The following is an 18870-nucleotide window of genomic DNA, read 5'->3' as shown; positions in this document are numbered from 1 at the left end:
TATATATATATATACACTGAAGGAAAAATTAGCTTAAAATTAACAAATATTTCTTTGATGGGTGGGTAAATATTAACATATTTATTTAAATTCTCTTTATTTAAATCAAATATTGTTTACCTGATTTAAGTAAACAATATTTGGTTTAAATAAGGAGAATTTAGATTTAAATAAATATGTTAATAGCACCCATCAAAGAAATGTTTGTTGATTTTAAGCTAATTTTTCCCTCAGTGTATATATATATGTGTGTGTGTATGTATAAATTGGATAAATTAATATATATATATATATATATATATATATATATATATATATATATAACTAAGTTAAGTTTAAAATTAACGGCTTATAAAATTAACTTAGTTAAATTAAAAATATTCAAGACAAGGGTAAGAATCGAACGCTTATATGAGTGCGTATATTATCAACTGAGATATTTTTATATCAATATATAAAAAAGATAATAAGTTAAAATTAATGCTTTTTAATATCTAAATTAAGAATTAACTTATTTAAAATTAACTAAGATAAATTGAAAGTTATTAAAGACTTAACTTTAAGTAATTAACTAGTTATTACACTGGTTATAAATATAGTAAAATTTCGCTGAAAGGATAAATTAACAATTGCAATTGCATTATTAATTCAGTTTGCAAACAGTGTCATCATACTCAAGACGCATGGAAGTCATTAATTTTATTGTTACAAACATAGAAAATTAGATTTGGTGTAATGTGTATACTATTAAATTTTCCAGCGAAATCTTGTTTTTATTGGTCAAAATCAGTGAGATATAATACAAAACGGAACTGTAAAGTAGGAGTATATTTTTTTGAAAATTGATGGATACTTATTGATTATTGTTTACGAAGTATTCCTTTTACTGATGCAATCAGAAACATCTTTATTTATTTACTTTAGGATATCAATTACGCAAAATTACGTACAAATATTACTTATTTAATTTATAGAGGAGATATTACATAGCGCAGAAGCGGTCTGGATGTCATCGGATGGTCACTTGATGCTTTACGCCTCGTTCAATGACTCCCTCGTGGAGGAGATGCACATTTCTTGGTTCGGGGAGGGGAATAAGGCACTGTATCCTGATATACGATCCTTACGGTACCCAAAGGTATGTCACGCACTTGAGAATTCATTGCGATGTTCTCGTGAAGTTTGATTTCTTTTTCGTCGTTTGTCTCTGTCCTACAATGATTTTGTTTTCTAGCCTGGAACACCAAATCCTTCGGTACGATTGTACGTTGCTGATCTAGTCGACCCGAATAACATTCATACGAAGGTAGTGAAACCGCCACCTATCATCGAGCATGTGTGAGTTTATTTATCCGGCTTAGAATATTCCTTGCGCCGCGTAGTTTTGACAATTACTTTGCAACTTGACGAGATTGTTAATCTCCCTGCTTAAAACGATGGATTACATGCAAAACAATAAGATTACATTATATCCAGTCTGGATTTCAATGTGAATCAATTACCATCTTATTTATTTACGTTGGTCTAGATTTGAAATTTAAATTAAACCTTATACAATGTTATTGTTTTGTATTAATTATTTTAAACAGGGCTGTTACTATATACGTCGTTTTACTAAGAAAACCCAGTAAACAAAGAACATTAGACTAACAACCAGTAAAACATTAACTAATAAACATCAATGTTATCATTTCCCAGTCAATGATGTAAATGCAATACAATGTATGTTGGATGTAACAGTTACATTGTTGAGTGGGAACTTATAATATTGATATAATGTTACTGTCAATTCGTGCTAGGTTTCTTGAAAAATGTTGACTCTATGTGTATTTTTTAAACGTTCTCTTCTCTCTTAATATTTCGATCATATTTCAGAGATATTACCGAATAATACGATCCTTTTGAATATTGCAAAAATATTTTAGAAATAACGCCGAAGTTATTTGTGATGATGTTGATACAAACTTAAGCTGTTAAAAACTACACACTATATAATGTTATATTATCGAATATCGTTGCGATAATGTTCTATCAATGATTCTTTGCTCACTGGAAAGACATTTTCGCTATTTTATGCTTCGTAATTTTACATTATATATAACGTAAAATATCCGCAGAATGTAGAATGTTTTTTACCGATTGATTCGACGCTGATATAATAGAGAGCCTGTTTGCCGTAGAATCTGTTTGCTATTTCGAGAGCGAGAAGATAATGGTAGTAGTTACATCTCGTTACTAGTTTAGCGTTTTCTTCAATTTTGAGACGGCTATCCTATCCGTCCGTCTCGTATAAGCTAACATTAAGATAGATGGACTTCTCAAATGCGCCATTGTCTCTCCCGTCAGGGATCATTACTTCTCAACCGCTTCTTGGGTGTCTCTGACAGAAGTCTGCATAACGTGGTTGACGCGCGCCCAGAATCTTTCAGTGGTGACCATCTGTAAGAGTCCAATGTGGCACTGTCAGGTTCGTGAGTGCCTTCTATTTTTATCTTGGAAACACTCTCTAAATTTCCTCGAGCGAAATTTCACTCAAAAAGTAGAAAGTTTAATGTTTGCCAGGTGCTACGACAATCACTCAAATTGATATACGGAAAACTTTATAGTAAAAATTATTGTTCAATTTTGTAACTCTGAGGAATATATACTTAACCACATATATACAAATGATTCGTCGAAATGATCATTAGTGTCGAAAGTGGTTGATTTGAAATTTCGACATTCTTAAACAATTAAATATATAGGGAATTTAATATATAAGGGTAATACCGAACAAGGTGGCCAAACTTCGATACCGTATTTTATTCTTCTTAAGGATGAAAAAAAGTCATATAAACATAGGTTTGGAAACTCGTCCTTTTCGAGACATAAATTAGTAGAGGAGGATCAATTGCTTGGCCTGCACGCTCCCCTAATTTAATTCCTTTAGATTTTTATTTATGGGGACATATCAAAAGTTTAGTCTATGATAATACTATTGATAGTCTGGAAACACTCAAAAACCAGATTACTGCCGCATTTGATAAAATTCGGAATACACTAGGAATTTTTGAACGTCTTTAACAATCTCTGCAATGTCGATGTGAAGCGTGTATTGTTGCAAATGGAAATCATTTCCAGCAATTTCTTTAAGTAAGCTCTAAACATTCCTACAATACTCAATTATAAACAAAAAAGTATTTATATTTCGAAAAGGACGAGTTTTCGGACCTATGTTTATATGACCTTTTTTCATCCTTAGGAAGAGTAGAATATGAAGAAACCGAAGTTTCACCTTGTTCGGTATCACCCTGTATATGTTTGAATGTTTAAATGTTTGAATGTTCACATTTTATATTTTAATATATCCATATTCTGGTAAAACTCCTGTTTAAGGAAGGCTGCTCCTCTTGAAGATGACCTTTATAACATATGTCAAAGTCAAGGTCATTGAAGCAGCCTCCCCTAAACAGGAGTTTTACCGTTTTGAGTGAAATTCCACTTCAAATAATTTAGAAAGTATGCAACCTTTTGTTACTTGAAAAAGGCAAAATTTTCGACGCAAATTTCGAATTACTTTTGACATTAACAACGTCAAAATGACGTTTCGACGAATTATTTCTCACTGGAATATTGATATTCTGTTTTAATTTATTATTCTTCCATTTCGTATATGCTATTTATATTTAAAAAATTAAAGTCTATTTTTCAAGTTTCTTAGAGTGAAATTGCACTCAAAAAGTAGAATGACAATAAAGTCATTCGAATTCGAGTGATTTTTTACTTATACACCCACGTAACACAAAGCACTTGCAAAGCGCTCATATAACGTTTTTATAGCAGTAAGACGCCTGCAAAAGCGCTTTCTAAGCGCTTTGCAGACGCTGCTGTGTTACTTGGACAGTGTATCCAAATACGTACGACCCTGTGTAGAGTGAATTCTTCATTTTTAATCGTCAAGTGAACATTTTCACTCTAAATTAAAGAGTCTGAGTTAAGTGTGTCTGATGTATTTTATCGTCATAAGACCAAATCCATTTTAATTGATTCAAATATTTATTTATTTTTTTTTTTTGGGAATACGTCATTTTTTGTACAATTACGCATTTAACATTTTTACAATTATACAGATTAGATAAGATTGATGTGTTACAACCAAGTCTAAGACGAACGTGATCTTAAAGGAAATATTAAAAAAAAAGTAAAAATGTACAAAAATATTAGATGCTTACAAAAATTCGTAAGGTCACAAATAGATGGCTGCAGCAGCGACTTAGTAGTTGTTTTCTTTTAAGTTGCTTTTTAATTTTTAAATGTTGGCCATACTCGATTAGAATTAATGTTTGACATTCTATAGTTCCGAACAAATCGTTATGTTAACGCGATTGAAGATAGAACCAGATAAAGTTTATTTTCGCCACTAATTGCTTTACCACTTTAGTCGAAGTGAAACTGCTGCAATAATTAAAAGACTAATTTGTGAGACTTATGGAGAGAATATTGCGTCTGTTACTGTTTGTGAGAAGTGGTTTAAAAGATTTAAAGCCGGTTATTCCAACTTCTTGATAAGTTAATTGACAGTTAATTCATGTTTGTACTTGTTTTTCCTTCAATTTAGATAAAGACATATATATAATTTAATTATCAGTTAAATTACTAAGAAGTTGGCTCTTAGAAATGATGATTATGATGTCAACGACAAGTCATGTTCTGCTCACCCAAACGAGATGGAAAACAACGAATTGGAAACATTGTTCGAGGAAAACTCAGCTCAAACATTAAAAGAACTTGCAGGACAGCTTGGAGTTGATAAATCAATAGTATAATTATATTTCGCCATTTAAAAGCAATGAGAAGTAGAAAGATGACTTTCCCATGAACTCTCTATAAACGCGATTGCGAACCAGTCCTCCTTATCCTCTGTCTTTCATTGCTTGCTAAGCACAACAAAGTTTTTTTGTGGAAAATAATTACGAATGATGAAAAGTGGATCTATTTTGACAATGCTAAATGTAAAAAGTCATAGATTGATCCCGATCAACCATCGAAATCAACAACAAAACGCAACATTCGATCATAAAATTTTCTCGTGTAATTGTGTAAGGATTTTCTGGTGGAACTAGCAAAGAGTACTTTATTATGAACTATTACTGAACTACTACCAAAATGGATAGTCATAGGTAATCGCTAAAGTCAACAATTATGACGTTTGAACCAAAGTCATGAAAGAAAAACGCCGTCAAATAACCGCAAATCAACGCAAAGTCATTCTGTTTTACGACAACGCTAGGCCTGCTGTTGCAATTAAAAAGATTTATTTGAGTTAGACTGGGAAGTTCTGCCGCATCCAGTGTACTCTCCCGATATCACCCCATTTGATTTTAACTATTCAGATCGATCCAGCACGGTTTATCTGATATACAGTTCAGAAATGCTGAAAAAGATGCAAAAATGGATCGATTAATGGATTGCCTCAAAAGATGAGGCATTTTATCGATGGGAGATCAAACTATTGTCCAAAAGATGGCAAAAGATTATTGATAGCAACGGCCAATACTTTGATTAAAATATTATGTCATCTCATTGTTATTAATAAATGAAAATGGCTTCAGTATTCATAAATAGAACAAGTCAGTCATGAGAATATCAAGATGACATTATTCTTTGGTCAATTTTTACAAATCATTGTGACGACAAAATGACCCACCGACAACATCAATTCATAACATTATCAGGATATCAAGATAATACAAAATGATCTTGTTTTACAAAGCAGTTAATACAAGATATATTAGAAGCGCAGGCTCAAATAATATTGAATGAATATCAAAGAGAAAGAGAGAGAGAGAAGGGGGAGAAAAGGGGAGAGAGAAAATCTTTTTTATACCAAAATATGTTGTGTAACAGTAATAAAAAATATATAAAAATTTTGAAATATTATATATCAAACAAAATATATTACAAAATATATAATTATATTATATATATTGTATATATATATATATATATATATATATATATATATATATATAAACATTATATATCAAACAAAATATAACAATCAATACTTATTAAATAACAAAAATACTTATTAAGCTTATTCCTAATTTTCTCATGTCTTGCGACTGCTCAGAATTAAAGATTGGTTTCACACACATACATATATACACACTTCAACGTTAGCATATCCCTCTTTCCAGTAGCTTGGATCTTGAGCGGCGCGCGACCGGTTACCACCTATCCATGTACTGACCGTGCCAAGCGTTGCTTGAACTGACCATCGAGTAGCACGCGGTAATTCCAATGGCTCTTATAATGCTCTTATAAATTATATTATATATCAAACAAATTAATTAAATTATAATTAAATATATCAAACAATAATTAAATTATATTTATATAATATATCCTTATACTGTTTATAGAACATAATAATATATTTATTGTCAAACATTGAAACAACATAATTACGTAATTATGTGATATTACAAGTCCGTTATTTCAAACTGCTTCCTGACGCCGACCATAGTGTGACGTAAAATTCATCACTTTGATATTTCTATTTATTTGTAACTTATTTGTTTTACTTGGGATCATACGAACTTTTGCAAGCACTTAATAAAAGAAAAGTTAATAACACACCGTTAATTTAATGGATAAACAGACAAAAGATAATGCTAAACAGACAAAGATAGCAGACAAAAGAAAATGCTTAAAAGAGTTTACTGCTCTCAAGAAGAATCACACAATTGTAAATTATGACACGAATAATTAATAATTTGGAAGATAGAATCAGCATTATAAGTTAGATTTGTACAAACGAGGTCCCGGTAAAGTAGGATTGTATGAAGCGATGTAGAACGCGTATTAAAATTAATTCAAGTAAGTAAATATGAACAATCAATATTACTACTAATTATTTTGTAAAAAAATATAGTACCCATCAATCGCCTGCGACTAGCATTCACTCGTATAAAGTCAGAATCCATTTTAAGACTCTTAACCTTGTTGAGGAATTCTTGATTAATGATATCAGAAGCGAGAAAATATACGTTAAGAATTCTTGCAAAACACGTTGAAATAAAAATGTATCTATAAAATAATACTTGATTAATTAACATAGTCCAAACATTTCCTTTTTTTCAAACAATTATTAAATAATCGTAAAATTAATGTGACGTGCAACTTTCCTTTTTAACCTATCTTTTTTCATGATTTAGTCATATTAATTTCACAACTAATTTACTAATAAAAAGGAATAAAAGGTTGTAGTTGGAATAAAAAAAAAGTGTTCGGACTATTTTATAGATCTGCTCAATTGATTGCAAGTATCATTTTGTAAACATATATCATTTTATTTCAATATATTTTGCAAGAATTTTTAACGTGTATTTTCTCACTTCTGATGTTATTAATTAAAGTAACCGCGGCGAAGGATCAGGAGCTTTAAATTTGAGTGTAACATTCTTTATTACAATTTCGAATAGCAATTTCTTCACTATGTCTTCGAATGAATTTTCACTTGTTTTGAGTGAGATTTCGTTCCAAAAAAATTTAGAGAGCACGATAATTTTATAGACGCTGCATCTAGCGTTTTTGAAGTTACGAATGTGACAAATATTGCAGCATGTGTTTTCTTATCTCTTTGTCTTTTTAATATTTCTTCTAATATAAAAAATTCATCTCTCATAATTCCTTTACACAACCCGAGCAATATAATTCCTCCCGCAAGAAATTATTATTTACTACCAACATCCTTGCGTGGCTCTTATTGGCCAAAATTGATTTCTGTTGATTGAATTTCAGATTCAGATTGGATCTCAGATTGAATCTCAGTGTATTGAATATCTTAATATAATTCCGTTTATACAATCTAGATAATATTTCCTTGTTCTAATAATTTTAGGAAATACAAAGGATAACGGGCGAGGGTCGCGGATGGGTGGACACTCCTCCGGAGGCTCCCCTTTTTTCGACAAACGGCAGCAGTTATGTCGCAATAAGTCCTGTGAAAGACGGACCGGCGGGATATTACAAGCATATAATTTGGACGAATGTGCTTCGCAAACAAGTAGTGCCTTTGACGCATGGCAAATTCGAAGTCGTCAGGATTTTAGTATGGGACCAAACGAACAATACTATGTGAGCGAGTAATCTGCGATTAATCGATTTATATCCATTTCTCTACCAACGTCAATTAAATAATCTTAATCTGAGTTTAAGCTTTTATTTGAAGAGAGTTTAAATTCAGATTAAAGTTTAATCAACGTTAATAGAAATGCCCTGCTTAAAAACTCCGATAAGGCCCAGACAGTCACAAGATCTCCAGAAGATGGCTTGAGAACATTTTTAGAATGTAGTGACATTTTCAAAACGTCTTCAGGATGTCCTATGGAGATCTATGGTGTTTAAGGGACTGATAGAAATATATATATATATATATATATATATATATATATAAAAGTTTGATTGAAATATTATACTTTATCTGAACTCATAATTTCTATCAATTTCAATTTTTTCACATTTTAATTTATATAAGAAAGTTATCAATTTCTTTCGTTTCATATTTGTGATATTTGTTTATCGTGATACATTTTTATATACTAATAATTAAATGTTAAATATTAAATAATTAAATAATAATAATTAAATGTTTAAATATTAAAAGATTCTCATAAAACAATCTAAAGTTCCGAGAGCACGGCCTGTAAGAGTTTACTCGTAATTCTTTGATGCAACTGCCAAATGGAAATACTTACGGAAAGATCTCGTTTGTTTGAAACAAGTCAAACGTACAAACGCATCGAATTATCCTTTGGTTTTAATTTCAAACGTACGCGGTGAATCTTTCTTGTTCAAATTATCCTTTATTCCCAATTTATTTCCAACTGGGAACACTTTGTTTTCGTTGCGATGTTTTCGTCTCTTAGGGTGCGTCTACATGAAGCGCACAAACAGTGAACAAACGGCGAAGCGAACACGGAAAAAAAAGATCTGCTACATATGGACAACTAACATAATTTGCTGTATTAGCCACTTTTTCTTTGCTACAGGAGCCAATTTTCTTGCTAGGATAACAAGAAAATCTGTTCCTGCAACAAAAAAGTAGCTAAAGTAGTAAATTATGTTTAGTTGTCCATCTGTAGCAAATTTGCTGCATTAGCTACTTTTCTTACTGTAGGAGCAAATTTTTTTGTTATCATAGCAAAGAAATAGGTTCCTGCACCAAAGAAAAAGAAGCTAACGCAACGAATTATGTTTAACTGTCCATATATAGCAAATTAGTTTGCTGCTGCAGCAAATTCTTTTCTTCCGTGAACAGATGTTCAGATGTTCGCATTCGCATTTGTGAATCATTCGGTGGTTTTTTGTTTGCACCAAACGTTCACATCCCGTTCGCATTGCGCACGAACTTTGCTTTTGTATATTTGTACACGTCCGTGTATTTGTACGCGCTCGGCGGAAAAATAACGCTTTTAAGTATATATTTCTTTCTATCATAACAATGTTGTCGAAACCTTGATGGGTTCAAATTTGACTTCTGGTTGAGGCAATATTTTTCGCAACACAAAATTAAGTGAATAAACAATTCCATTGATTTAGTTTATTTGGGAATGGGAAAAGGAGAATTTAATACTTTAATATTTTACTTGAAAATAAAGGATAGTTTGAACAAGGAAAATTTACTGCGTACATTTGAAAGATCAAAGAATAATTCAGTGCGTTTGTTTTATCTCAAATAAATGAGATTCACTCTTAAATAATCTTATTTGGCATATCAAAGTCATACCAAAGAATCGCGATTAGATTCTTATACTTTCTCTACACTTTAAATTAAATATTTATCTCAATACACACGCCTTTCTATGTAATTTTATCATTTTTTACCAAAAACGCGATTCAGTTACATAGATTTTTCTTATCTAATTTTATCAAATTTTTCAAGCATTACACATTTTGCATGAATGGCGAAAGAAATATATACAAACGCTCGAATGTCGTGCATACAAGAACGATTTGCATCCTCGATTAGATATTTCATCGGTATTCCATCCATGAGACCGGGCCAAAGACACCTCTATCGCGTAAGCTCCGCTCTACCACTTATGGGATCGCCTCTGCATCCTGCGGTATGTCTCACCTGCATCACTTCGTCCGGCGTGACGAGCGACGACGAAAACGGGCATTGGATCGGTACCCCGAATCGACAGAACGGTCAGGCCACTCGGGACGAGTGGCATGACGATTACGAGACTCAGACAGACAGTACCGACAATAAGGAACACCGCCAACTCTCCAAAAAGGACAAGTCGAAAAACAAGAATACCTCGAGTGAGTCTGAAATGTCATTTCCTCTTCGTATGTGTTTTATCTCATTTGAAAAGCTTCCGACTTGTTACAATCGCTTTGCGATGAAGAAGCTATGATAAGCTATGTTGAATTGTGCAGTAGAGTTGTTATTAACAAGCGCTCACGCACACTATCGTTACGATACTCGCTTTTCTCGATAGCTCGGGATTTGCGATTCGCCGCTTTCGAGCTCAATGAATGCTCAAAATGATACACACGAATGAAACCGAGGGAGCTGGCTGTAAGACAGTAACTTCTCGAGGCTTGTTAATGACACTTTGTTTTCGTTGCGATGTTCGTCTCTTAGATCTGTATTAATAGGTGTCACTTGAAACTTCCCTCAGGTGAAATACTCAGATTTTAATTCAACACTAAACCTACCGACAACTTATGTATATTTATTTATATTTACATATATTTCTTAGAAGAAAGAAAACAAGAATAAAGATGAATACTGAAAAATTGATTGTATTATAAGAAAAGTCATGAAGTTATGTAGAGTAAGAGCTACAGTTATTGGCACATTAAGCGCATAAATCGGGTTATTATTTCGGAAAGATTAAATTTTTAGTTATCGGGCTTTCAATAGGTTGTAGTTAAAGGTTAAAGGAAAATATATGTGTATAAATTTTTACGAAAATGTTACATATATTTATGTTATAAATCTATAAAATTAAACAAACAAAATCACAGTTATTGGCACCTCAAACACAGTTACTGGCAGTTTAAGTATCAGTTATTGGCACTTTAATAAATTTAAAGAAAAAAAATCTGTAACTCTTAAAATTTATAACTGAATGTTTATCTTTATAATAATTTCTAACTATAATATATAATTATAACTTTATAACTATAAAAATCTATAATTTTAAGGGGTGATATGCTGGAGTAATGCGCGATAGCGGGAGCGTCGGCGGCGTCGTATGATGTCGCATTTGGTAGCGACGTCCAGGAGAATCACGTTGTCTAGGCTAGCGAATTTCGTATTTTATTTGGCTGCAATTTTGATGCTGCTAAATTAAACAACGTCTGTAGGTATATTTTAAAAGAAAAGTTGATATGTGCCAATAACAAAACCACGGTTACTTTTTTAGTACCAGTTATTGGCATATCAATAAATATAAACAAAACGAAAATTGATAAATATTATAGCTGCTATAATATCTTTGAAGTTTTGCCATGACGAAATGAAGAATAATAGAGGTCCGCACTTCAATTTTTCTGAAATATAAATGGTTTCCCATAAGTAGCATACTAAATTTCTCGTCTAATAAAGCCATTCCTGGCGATCCTCTGAGTGGGTAAGTGTTTGTTTTTGCTGTCTGCTCCAAAACGCAATGTTAATGATCTAAGACAATATAGTAAATCTGTTGGTGAAGGAGTAATTTAAACGAGCATATGAACGTTGCACACGAGCGTCGTTTATTTGACGAGAAATTTAAAAAATAAATGTGCCAATAACTGTACCCCTGTCAATAACTGTAGCTGTTACCCTATGATGATGTGATAACATTGAGAATGTAGGAATTTTTAAACAAAATTTGAAAACGATCGTTTGACCGGTCGTGGTAGGTTTAGAGTTAAAATTAGATCTGAAGTTTTCAGTGAATCACATAACACACGTGACTTACACTTGCAATTGTGATTACACTTGCAATCGTGATTCCATTGAAAAACTCACATGTAATTCTAAACTCAAGTATGAATATCTCACTTGAAGCAAATTTCACAAATAACGACTATTAATACAAGCCATAGAGTCATTATTAGTAGACGTTTTAGACAGTCACGTATTACTTTCCTATTTTTTGAATATAAATTTCGTTTTTTAATACATGCTGCTCATTATTCTTTCACGCATGTCAATTCCATATTGAGCATGTTAGTTCTTATTCTATTTTTATTATCTTATCACTGTAAATGTTTGTAGCGTCAACTGTTGCAGCAAAATTAGCAAAAAGGACGCCATTTATGGTCAAATCTTACATTTAAGATTGTCTTAAGAGTTTACCGTCAGATGCGGGTCGTTTTATTGGAACATCTGAAGATGAATTTAAGATTATCTTAAATTTAAGATCGAATTATGAATATCATTGTAAGTGTTGCGTTTGGGCTTACTTCTTTTTTTTTTTAATCACGTTCGCACGCTCACACTTGATTTCGGCTGCCGAACATCTGAGTTTCGTTATCACAACTGAAACCTCAACCAACACATTGCGTACTCCAAACTAGCGAGATAATTTCTCCGTTATTTGCTCACAGTAGACCCTGTCATCTTACATTATATTACGTATAATTGAGTATTAAATCGATTTATAATGTCTGGCGCTTCTGCTACAGCTATTCTCATTCACCTTGATATACTAGCGAAATTACTCACGCACGCAATTTAGTAAAATAGCATCTGTCCCTTTATAATATATGAGCCCCGAGAAAGCTCCGTATCTCTCTTTTTCTCTCTTTCTCTCTACTTTTCCTCTTTCTCTCTTTCTCTCTTTTTCTCACGGATATCTCTTTCGCAAGTAAAAGTTGTTTCGTTAGTCCCGATCGTTTCTTCTTCACAAAATTCTCATCGCTTCTTCGAAATATATTGAACTTTTACTAACCAGATTGTGACGTTCTTTCTTTCTCCTCGGATACGGATGAGACACAACAACATCCTAAAGAGGGTAAGGCAACGTCGATGATAGTATTCACACGGTAAAAAAACATACGGTTAGACCAAAAATCCATAAAAAGGTGCCCCTGATTTCCTCCCCTTGTCCCGCAGGAACAATGTTTCGACGGAAAAACGCTTTAGGAGAACGGAAACACACGTATATCTAACGATCGTACTATTATACGTTCTTGCCAGAAGGATTACCCGATCTCTTTACATTAGTACTTACACACGAATATACTTACATACAGTTTTTTAATAAGTTACTTTACGCCTTCTTATACGACATCAGCCGTATTTTTAAACGTCTAACGATGTTCTGTAAATTTATACATGCTAATGCTCTAGCCGAGACCACATAGTTGTTCGCACCATGCGTGTACGATGTCAGTAACGTTGTATCGTTTATGTGCTTCAAATGTGTTTCTAGCTCAGAGCTCTTAAAGGATCTTATCACGTGATTTCGCATATACAAAAAGATCGTCCGTTTTTTTTTCTCATTTTATCCTATTATTAGAAAAAATATTTATTGAGCATAATATATACGTGTCAAAAAGAGTTTATACAGTTTCTATCTGAAATTCTATATGTAAATATATATATTTGTATGTACATATGTAAATATACATATGTATGTAAATATACATATATATTTTTGTGTACGGCACTTAGTGATTTCAACTTGAACATTATTCGAGAGAGTAGCGTTCTACTGACGATGAAACTAATTATATGGAAAAAAATGATTATATAAAATTATATTAAATATTACATATGATTTTATATACATTATATATATATATATATATATATATATATATATATATATATATATATACAGGGTGTTTCACTTTAAGTGATATGGTCGATTATCTCGCGAATCGATGATTTTATTGAAAAATTTTTTCAACGAAAGTTGCATGGCTTGAAGGGGGACATATGATGAAAATGTGAACTTGATCTTGAGTGACTTTGTCAAAATCAGGTCAAGGTCATTAATGTTTCTTTAAACGAAAACCCCTATTTTTTTTATTACATATTCTTGTAGCTTATCGCGAGAGCTTTCCAAAACATTGTAATAAAGTTACGTTTCATTAAGTACTTTCCGAGTTATGGAGCTTGAAAATTACAGTACCGTTGGCGTTACCCATGTACGCATGCGCGTGTGAGCGGGATTCTTACGCGCGCGCGTCTTCGCGCTGCTTGACATACGCTCACGCGTACGGAATTGAGTCCAATCCTTCCCAATTGAACGATTCAACTTTCCTCTTTTTTTCGTATAGCTTTTTCTGTTTATTTTTTTACATCTTGCCTTAGTTGGCCGGATTAGTGATTGGTCTTGCCTTAGTTGGTCGGATCAGTGGTCGGTCTTGCCTTAGTTGGCGGAATCAGTGATCGGTCTTGCCTTAACTTTCATTGAAAAAATTGTTCAATAAAATCATCGATTCGCGAGATAATCGACCATATCACTCAAAGTGAAATACCCTGTGTATATATATATATATATATATATATATATATATATATATATATATATATATATATATATATATATATATACATATACACAGGGTGTCCCGTCACTACATTATCTTTTAAGAACGGATTCCTGAAGTGGTACAGATGTATGCACATGTCGTCCCTTTTCCAAATATTGATACGAAAGTTCTATACATAAAATCATAAATACATAAATCATCGAAAAGTGAATGCTTCCCGAGATATTTTACATTTTATTTTATCATTGTTTAATACAAAATATGAAATATTTTATAAACTATTCACTTTTTGACCACTTCACCTCGATACTTTTGTACGTAGGGCGAGAGAAATCGATTGGTGATATTAATCTTTGCATACTAACATAAATAAATTTATAAGATGCACGGAATTTTATTTAAAATTTCCATATGTTTTTTACAATAATCGATTTTACCGGTCATTCTACGTACTAAAATAATATTAAAATTAAATATTCGAAAATAGAATAATTCAAAAGATATTTCATATCTTGTATTGAAAAGAAATAGGATAAAATGTAATACAACAATATATGTAATAATAATCTACTTTTTCTATCATTTAAATAAGCATATCGCAAATAATAACAATCTCGTCAAAATGTTATGAATAAAATATCACACAATATATTTATGAGAATCAGTAAGCTGTCACACATTTGACGTTTCTTTCAGGGATTTACAACTAATTTCATATCTTATGCAAATTCTCACTTATATACATGCACCTGTACCATTGTGTGTTCTACCGTACCTGAACGCGTGTACTTTAGCCAATATAATTGGTCAACTTTAATCGTTTATAATTTGAAAAGTATTATAGCCTCGATATTTTTGCATTAGGATTTTTTCTTCAAATTACCTCAGGAATCCGTCCTTAAGAGATAATGCGGTAGTGGCGGGACACCCTGTATATATATATATATGTGTGTGTGTGAACTTTATCTTTATATGGCTACAAATATAACCATATATAATTATATATGTCTATATGTGAAAAAATACTGTATAAAAAAAGAAAAAAATAATTTTGCTTAATTAAATGTAACATCTACAAACATAAGGATTTATTTCAATTATATTTGTACATTTCATTCGATGTGGACATATACAAGGTGGCCACATAACTCTTTACAGCTTAATATCTCAGAAATTAAGAAAGATATGAAAGTGTTTTCAATAAAAATTAGGATATCGAGGGAGAGAAGATGTTAATATTTATTTGACCTTAAAATTTGACGTTGAAAATCCCTATCAAAATCAACTTTGATTTTTTAAATGGAATCATATGGTTTTTTCGGCATTAATTGATCACTGGTCATTCTGCGTACAAAAATACTGAGATAAAATCATCGAAAAGTGAATGCTTCCTGAGATATTTTACATTTTATTTTATCATTGTTTAATACAAAATATAAAATATTTTATAAACTATTCACTTTTTGACCACTTCACCTCAATACTTTTATACGTAGGGCGAGAGAAATCGATTGGTGATATTAATCTTTGCATACTAGCATAAATAAATTTATAAGATGCACGGAATTTTATTTAAAATTTTCATATGTTTTTTACAACAATCGATTTTATTGGTCATTCTACGTACTAAAATAGTATTAAAATTAAATATTCGAAAATAGAATAATTCAAAAGATATTTTATATCTTGTATTGAAAAGAAATAGGATAAAATGTAAAATAATATAGAAAATATTCACTTTTCGATGATTTATCTCTGTATTTTTGTACGCAGAATGACTAGAGAAATCAGTTTATGCCGAAAATACCGAATATAATGCCATTTAAAAAATTAAAATTGATTTGGTTATTCCATATAAATATTACTATCTTTTTCTCGTTTGATATCCTACCATTTTTGTTTGGAACACTTTTTCATATCTTTCTTAATTTCTGAGATATTAAACTATAAAGAGTTATGTAAACCACCTTGTATATACATATATATTATATAAATAAATAAATAAATAAATAAATATATATATATATATATATATATATATATATATATATATATATTTAGTTATACAGGATAAGGCAATAACTATTATCATACTTTGAATATTTCCGAAATAAGAAAAGGTGATCTTGAGATTTTTAAAACTATACCACCTAGAGAAAAACCTCTATAAGACGATCGTTTCTGTACTATGTAATTTCTGTGTTAGATACATTTTTTCTATTGTTATATTTTGAAGATATTCAAAGTAATAATATTTATATTGCCTCACTCTGCATATGGCCACATAGAGATAAAACTTATATGTAATCATTTTTTCCAAGTATACACGAATTTTTTCATAAAATCGACACGTCGCGAATTGCACGTTCTATAATTTGAACACTTTCAAAAGTCTTTTCGTGTATAGCTAACTTGTGACTGACAAAGTTTGCTAATCGCTTCCTCTTGTGATTACTGTGAGACATTCGATGCTCAAGTAAAATTTGAGAAACGTGTTATCGAATAACAAGATGAATAAAAGAAAAAAGAGGAATGGCTTGAGATTATCTAAAGTCAATCACGGTACCATGATTACGTTCAAGCAAGTACATATCCTCTTGATGTCCTCTGTCGCGTGGGTAGGGTCCTGTTAAGAGACCATTTGGATTTTTTGGACCACAGTCGTCCTACCATACAGTCACGTCCTTTCCTTTATAGAGATTTCTTAACAGCCGGCTTTATTGGCAATCCACGACAGACAATAGTACCGACGCCTGGTGCCGATGGTGCGGCATTCTCGAATCCACAGCCTTCTTCTTTTGTACCGTTTTCTTGCCGTCTTGAGTGTGTGAGTGCTGACAGAGAGAGACGGACGGTATCCCACGAGTAATCAATCAGGTAGAGACGGTACGCAACCAAACAATATCTGTTAGTTGACAATACTCACTCCGTATAACGATGGTGTGTCGATAAGTATGTATGACGTGCGTGCCTGTGTGCGCGCGTACATGTGTATTGTGTGTGAGTGTGAATGGGTGAGTGGGTGAGTGTGCGTGTATACGCGTAGCGCGAGTACATATACGTGTATATATATATGCATATATAGATATATATAAAAATATAATATATATAATATTCAAATATATATTTGAGTGTGAAACGCTAGAGTACTTTCGGAATCTATCGCGGATACATTCCGATATATCCTCTAAACGGTACTGGCCTGGAGTTGCGTAAATAGCCTTGCATCACGTATACGTGTTAAAAAAGCTCGCCCGATATGCGTGCGACGGATACGCGATTTTTACTATTCGGCCTCGACGCGTCTACTTGCAGAGAACGGCGATCCGCCCTGTCAATATCACAACGCGATCTTTCCGCCCGACGGTCTCGAGTACTTCGTCCTTGAGTGCCTCGGACCTGGCGTGCCCACCGTGAGTCTGTACAAAACGGAGATGCCCGCACCGCGACTTATCACCATGTTGCAGAGCAACACGTTGTTGCGTGTAAGTCTCCTCCGTGTTAACAGATTGATCACTACAATAAGGAGCTTTGTTCCTGACGCCACATGAAAAACAGCATGTTATTTCTCAATATGCTAATTATTTTTATTGTTCAGAGTAAAACATTCATGATAAAAATTTATGGTAATTATTGACAAAAACGGACCACCTTCCGAGGACGATGACCTTCACATGTTATCAAGGTCATCATCCTGAGTAACACTCAAAAAGTTTTAGTCGTCGCTCATTGTTTGTTAAAAACAGGTTATTAACAAAAGTTATTAACAAAAGAAGTTATGGTAAAACTCTTGTTTAGGAGAGGCTGCTCCACTGAACTTGATCTTGACATATGTTATAGAAGTCACTCTTCTGAGTGACCTTCTGAAGATTTTAGCCGTCGCTCGTTGTTCATTAAAAAATTATTAACAAAAAAATTGTATAAAATGAATGTAATTTTTGGACACCGTATATACAAAGCATTGAATTCGTAGGCTAAGAAAGTGTGTGCTCCTAGTACACACACATACACACACACGCATTGCTCGCCAGCCCGCGCGTTCGCCCGTCCGTCCGGCCGGGCTTACGGTGAATGCTTGTTTTCCTATTGTATCAGAATGATCTTACAATCATCCATGTAATTTTGCGACACTACATAAATTAATGTGCGAGACAAATTACATTTTATTTATAAAACCTCAAATATAATAGGAACATACGCACCCAATGCGAGCGCGCGGACTGGCGAGCAGTGTGTGTGTGTGTGTGTGTGTGTGTGTGTGTGTGTGTGTGTGTGTGTGTGTGTGTGTGTGTGCTAGGAGCACGCACCTTTCCCTAGTCTACAAATTCGATGTCTTTGTATTAAAATTACATTCATTTTATACAACTTCTTTTGTTAGTA

At 32.5% G+C, this 18870-nt stretch overlaps 1 protein-coding gene across 3 annotated transcripts in view; it reads left to right on the top strand.

The window, feature by feature from the left end:
• The window catches only part of LOC116843683 (dipeptidyl aminopeptidase-like protein 6), a 35025-nt gene that overhangs the window by 10647 nt on the left and 5508 nt on the right, over nt 1–18870 (top strand). For 2 of the 3 annotated variants that reach the window (XM_032814312.1, XM_032814311.1), the window contains exons 6-12: nt 975–1138; nt 1235–1338; nt 2347–2467; nt 7886–8121; nt 10016–10314; nt 12942–13001; nt 17806–17975. In XM_032814312.1, coding sequence (XP_032670203.1) covers nt 975–1138; nt 1235–1338; nt 2347–2467; nt 7886–8121; nt 10016–10314; nt 12942–13001; nt 17806–17975 — 1154 coding nt within the window. The remainder of the gene's footprint in view (nt 1–974; nt 1139–1234; nt 1339–2346; nt 2468–7885; nt 8122–10015; nt 10315–12941; nt 13002–17805; nt 17976–18870) is intronic. The other variant, XM_032814314.1, reaches the window with a different exon arrangement.

Source organism: Odontomachus brunneus, unplaced genomic scaffold (genome assembly GCF_010583005.1).
Source record: "Odontomachus brunneus isolate Ranch 3 - 2012 unplaced genomic scaffold, Obru_v1 Obru_scaffold_034, whole genome shotgun sequence".
NCBI classification, from domain to species: domain Eukaryota; kingdom Metazoa; phylum Arthropoda; class Insecta; order Hymenoptera; family Formicidae; genus Odontomachus; species Odontomachus brunneus.
Note: the sequence above shows the minus strand (reverse complement) of the source record. Positions and strands in the feature narration are given on the sequence as shown.